At 45.9% G+C, this 6000-nt stretch overlaps 1 protein-coding gene across 4 annotated transcripts in view; it reads left to right on the top strand.

Annotated features, from left to right (window-relative positions):
• The first annotated feature begins 631 nt into the window (after window positions 1-631).
• The window catches only part of Mmd (disintegrin and metalloproteinase domain-containing protein mind-meld), a 120575-nt gene continuing 115206 nt past the window's right edge, over window positions 632-6000 (top strand). For all 4 annotated transcript variants that reach the window (XM_076783915.1, XM_076783918.1, XM_076783917.1 and 1 more), the window contains exon 1: window positions 632-1508. In XM_076783915.1, coding sequence (XP_076640030.1) covers window positions 1424-1508 — 85 coding nt within the window. In that variant the 5' untranslated portion in view covers window positions 632-1423. The remainder of the gene's footprint in view (window positions 1509-6000) is intronic.

Genomic DNA, 6000 nt, shown 5'->3' with positions numbered 1-6000 from the left:
GTCCGGCAGAGGCAGCCAAGCAGGGATGCAGGGATGCAGGTGAGGCGGCCAGTGTCCCATCTTTCGGGCGGTGGTGGTTCGTGATCGTGGCGGTGGAAAATGGTGGTCCAGCTAGGCAGCAGCAGCAACACCAGCAGCAGCAGCAGCAGCAGCAGGGATAGAGAAACGTGGTTGGTCGCGTTCGGCTGGGGATTTCGCATCTCTGTATCGGCGCCTGATCCGTGGCGAAGAAGGAGCCACGGTGGCCGCCGCCACCGCCACCGGCACCATCGCCGCCGCCACCACCGCGTTATTGATTTGACAGGAATGACGGGAAATGGCGCAGGAATCGATAAGAGGTGGTCCCAAGCTGGTGGTGGCTCTGCGCGGGTGTACGGTGCGCGCGGGTGAACGAAGCGGGTGTAGGAGCCGGGCGGTAGGGGTGGGAAAACGGGACGAGAGAGAGAAGGACCGGCGTAGGTGGAAGCGAGAGAGAGAGAGAAAGGAAGATCGCGTCGAAGAGAGGGGGTTTAGGTGGAAAGCTCCTCTCTCTGTTTCGGGGTGGGGTGGAGAGGACGGGGAGGCGGAGAAGGGGGCGCCGGAGCGGAGGCAGCAGAGAGTATATTTTCATACTCCAGACTCCCGGCGTAGGTAGAAGATGGCAGCCGAGGCGTGATTCGAGACCGGGACCTTCACTCTCTCTCTGGGCGCGCGCGAGTAGGGGGTCGATCCTTCGACGTACGGACCAGAGATCGCGGAAGTAGTGCGCTAGCGTGGTGCATTATCGCGTGTCGTCCAGTGTACCAGCGGATCCGCGATGTTCTAGGAGGACCCGTCGTTCGTCTGTACCGTCGGTGCCGGGTTTGTCCTCCTATATCGCCGCGAGCCTTTTCACCTACACTCCTCTTAGCGAAATTCTTCGCTCTTTTCGCTCCGCGTCATCATCCCGCTCACTCGCCCGTTTCTTTTCTCTCGTGTTCTTCTCTCTCTCACACACAAATACACACATACACTCTCTCTCTTTGTGTGCCACCGTGTCTCTCTCGTTTCCCTCGTCCGCTCTCCACGGATCCCGACTACTTCGGTTCTCGCTTCCGTGATAAATTCTTTTCGTTGCCTCGTCCGCAACCGACACCACATACACACACACACGCATACACACAGATCATATACGTTCTTCCCACCGTTTCCACTTTTCCCGTTCTCTTTTCGGTTTGCGCCTACTGCTCGTACACCTCTGTTCGGTTTCTTGGCTCCGCTATCCACACACGCTCCTACGACCCGAGACCCGCCGTTAACCCAGTCAGTCAGTCGTGTACTCATGATCCGACCGGCGACCAGGTAGTATCGCTGATTATGCGCGACATGATCACCAACGCCATCGTAGTAGTGTTTCACGAGCGTCACGTAAAATGGAATTAAACAATGTTGTTAAGACGTAAACATGTTTTGGCTACACTGTGGACTCTTTGTTCTCGTGATTGCCGTACCTGGATTTATTAGCAGCGCCGACAGCACGTCCAAGCGAGGTAACGCCTGCCTGTCTGCCTACTTGCCTGCCTAACCTGCTTGCTCGCCTGCCTGTCTATCTGTTTGTCTAACCGTTTCCACCACCCTCCACCCACCCCCCTCAACCCCCTAACGATTACCTGCCTGTCTGTCTATTCGCAGCCCTGCCACGCCGGTTTATCTTTCCATCTTCACGCACCCGCCCGATACATACGTGTGTTTGCTCGACGTTCGTGTTTTTCGTGGTTACGGTTATTTCGATGCGTTTCGGTGTTCTCTAGGCGATAGGAAACGTCCACCAGCCCTCCTCTAACCCCCGGGGGGGAACCGCGAGAAATTTCCTGCGCGACGAGGGTGGCCGTCGGCGTGGCCATGCCTCCTCCGTCAGGCGGTTACGCTCTCTCGACGTCCTGGGAACGCGCGCGGTCTCGCCTCGGGTTTCAGCTTCCTTCCTGATTTACGCTCGTCGTCCACGCGATCCTGTAATTTCGTGCATCGCCCCGGTTCGCGTCTCGAAGGCCCGTTTCAGCCGCCTCCCATCGCTCGGGCGTCTTTTCGCCTCCCCGGTTCTCGTAAATTTTCTCCACTGACGTCTCTCTCTCTCTCTCTATCTCTGTCTCTCTCTTTGGCACTCCTCCCTCTGTCCGTTTCCCTGTCCCGCGGTCGTTAATCGTTCGCAGGCTGGCATGGCGTGTTCCGGTTACACACGATTGCCTGTTGCAGACGCGCCCGAGAATTTTCGGCCCCGCGATTGTTATCCGGCCTCCAAGCACGGATCTGCCTCTCTCTCTCCCTCTTTCTCTCTCTTTTTCTCTCTTTATTTCTCTCTCTCTTCTTTTCTCCGCGTGGGTTCTATGGCCACGCGAAGACGAGTCACTCCACGCTCGCGCCGACACGTTTACTCCTCGGTCCCCCGTCGATCGGATTCGAATTTTCGAAATTCTCAAGGAAAATCGGTGGACTTCGCGAACGATACGCGACGATCTCGATGGAACTTCGCGCGATTGTTTGCTGGCCCGACCTGGGAACGTCTTGTTCCGTTGCTGATGTCTTTGTACTTCGAGGGAGAAACCACCCTTTTTATCCGACTCGCCCCTTTTATAAGCACGCATGTAAATCGTAACTTACGATGGGTTCTCGAGAATTCTTAATCGGGTATCGAGGTGGCATCGACTCCCTGCTTGTTGATATTTTTGGGAAGTTAAAGCTTTTGAAACAACGCGTATAAGAAGTCTTCTGTTCTTCTGAAATTCATAATAAACGCTAGTCCACAGCGAATATATATTCTTCGTTTAAATAGACAATTCTGATACCCACTACGACTCTAATTTCAGAAATAAATATTAACTTAAAGTACTGAGGGGCATTTTTGCTTTTATATAACTTTTATATTTCACAGCATTTTACGTGATCTGTAATATAAGAAGTCTATGGTAGAAGTGAAAAGCTGATCGTAAACAATATTAAATGGACCCAAACATATGTAAATATAATAAATGATTAGTGACAAAGATGATATATGGACGTAGGAAAATACACAGATAAATTACAAGGAAATATCTCAATTTTAGGCCACTTCAATTAATACCGTGCTCTATTACGTTATGTATAAATATACTGTAATTTACATGTATTTTTGCAAAGCCTTACTGTTCAAAAATGTCAACAAAGGATTCGGTATTTTCTTCATCCCTAATTAAGAATTTTTATTCGTTCGGTTTTGAGGCATGAAAATAAGAAGTTACTGATACGCACAAAGAGCGATTTTTCTAACAAGAATTCCTCCCCCCCCTCTTTTTCCAGAAATCTTTACTTCTTACGGATGAATAAAGGCTTCTTTTTACTCTGTATCCAACGATAACAATGTATACCTACTGCAATTGCTGTGTGTGAAATTGTTGCTCAACTTTTGTGAATCTCTATACTAGCTGATTAATATAAATGTCTTCTTTTTGCTTGAGAATTCCTAAACAATTAGTAAATAAAACTGAGAATAACTGCGATGAAGGCTTTCTTCACGAACAGTACTAAATGATAATTATATAAAAATGTGAAAAAATAGAAAGTGCAATATAATTTACGCTAACAGAAACTCAATTTCATTTATCCAAAACAGACACGGGCCACTTCCATTTACATAATTAATCAAACAGAATGGCCTTGTTTCGACAACACCAAAAGCAAATTTTGAACTCGACGCCGCTGGAAAATTGCTTTATAGACAAAATCAACGCGCTCCTCGGACGGAAACTCAATTTTATTTATCCGAAACAGACTCGGACTACTTTCGTAATTAATCAAACAGAATGCCCTTGTTTCGACAACACCAAAAGTAAATTTTGAACACGACGCAGCCGGAAAATTGCTTTATAGACAAAATCAACGCGTTCCTTAAACATCGCTGGCAGAAACTCGATTTCATTTATCCAAAACAAACGCGGACTACTTTCGCAATTAATGGAATAGAGTTTGCTCGTTTTAGCGACGCCAAAAGCAAATTATGTTCTCGACGCCACTGAAATTGCTTCATAGACAAAATCAACGCGTTCCTTGAACCTTGCTAGCTGAAACTTAATTTTATTTATCTGAAATAGACTCAAGACTACTTTCATAATGAACGTCTCGGAGCGTTTCTAAGGCCGAAATAGAACGAAAGCGGGAAAGAGAGAAATGGTTTTCTCGGGGGGGGGGGGGGGGCGAACGAAGGCCGAGGGACGACGATTTCGCGAAAGAATAGAGCATATCCTGAATAGACAGGGCGTGATACGTAATGATTACCGTGCATTTCCGCGGCGTTGAATCCAGGGACTGGCATTATTCATAATCTGATCGCGTAAAGTTGCCCACGCACTTTGCATGCCGCGATCAGCCGGGTCTGCGCGTAAAACAGCACGCGAATCCGTGTCCCGCGCGGACATTATTGCTCGTTGTTATCGATTCTTCTCGTCGATGTGTGCAACGCGCATATATGCGCGCGAGATCGCGAAACGCGTACACGCGATCCTCGCGCACACGCTCTCTCTCTACAGTAAATAAACGATATTTCGATCGTTGACCACCGTTTCCACGCAGGTGAAACGTTGCGCGCCGCGAATAACATCGTCGTGCTCGCGAATGCATTTTTTTTTTTTGTCGCGCGACGTGCACGCCATTAACGACCGGGGACGGTAATTAATGCTAATTTCGGGCAAAGAAATTTTTATTCGTATTTCTTTAGCCCTTATTGTTTAAAATTTCGAGGTATTTCTGAATATAAACACCCGAAAGAGAATAATATTCGAAGATCTATGCATACTATGTAGTGTGTAAAATTAAAAAGATGACGAGTCGTCTGGGGACGATAATGAATGCTAATTTCTTGCAAAAAAATTTTTATTCGTATTTCCTTAGCCCTTATTGTTTAAAATTTCGAGGTATTTCTGGATATAAACACCCGAAAGAGAATAATATTCGAAGATCTATGCGTTAAATGTATACTATGTAGTGTGTAGAGTTGAAAAGATGACGAGTCGATGGAATCTGGGCACGATTAGTTTCTTTGGATCGTCGTGTATTATTGGTTGAAGCCAATAGTAGTCACATTTATCTGACCCAGACCTACTTCTATGTCACAGCATGCCACCAAGGGTCGAACGATGGTGGCTAGAGGAGCATCGAAGGTGGGGGTCGTGTGAAGTATGTAGGGTACCCCTCTTACTCTTGTGCCCCCTCCCCCCTAATCATCTTTCCAGCTCTGCATAGTACTTTTAACCAGCTGTTTCGCGTGGTCTCTGTACGCGTGGTAGTCGTTTCATAAGCTTAGTCGTATCTCGTATATTGTAAATTTGTATAGAACAAATAGCCTTTGGATTTAATTTTCAATAAATTATATACGTAAACTCTCTTGCTGTGAAAGCGAGTATCATCTATTTCATGATATTATTTATCTGGATACTATAAATTCATCGTGACCTCTTGAAACGTTTTCTAGATACAATTAAATTTTAATTAGAATTGTCACTACCCCGTTGAGCACAATGATAAATAGCTTATACTGTTTCCTAACATATAACGAACAGAATAGTGGTGGTTTAATAAAAATCAATTCGGTGGATTTAGAAAATTAAATGACTCGTTCGAACTGAAATGATTTATGCAGTAATGCAACTTGCAAAGTGCAAAAACACCCTTCTTCTTACATAGACATAGTTTTTCTTGTATAAATCGATCCCCTGGGTTGTTCTACATGTACAAGCGTTATGGTAATATGATCGTAAACTAAACGGTTCACGAGATATTCCAAGTTTCTTAGTACTACTTACGTGCACATGCATGTTATGGTACTAATCAAGCGTGAAAAAGATCGTAGGGACAAGAAAACTGTTTAGTTTACAATCTTATTATTACAATATTATCGTACACGTTCTAAGCAAAATTATATACATCCATTTAAAGAAAATGGAACATTTAATTTTGTACCGTGAAATTTTATTTATATCTCTGATGTGAAACACTCTGTGTACACAATATACT

Source organism: Colletes latitarsis, chromosome 2 (genome assembly GCF_051014445.1).
Source record: "Colletes latitarsis isolate SP2378_abdomen chromosome 2, iyColLati1, whole genome shotgun sequence".
Classification (NCBI taxonomy): domain Eukaryota; kingdom Metazoa; phylum Arthropoda; class Insecta; order Hymenoptera; family Colletidae; genus Colletes; species Colletes latitarsis.
The sequence above is the reverse complement of the archived record's forward strand: the minus strand, read 5'-3'. Positions and strand labels throughout refer to the sequence as shown.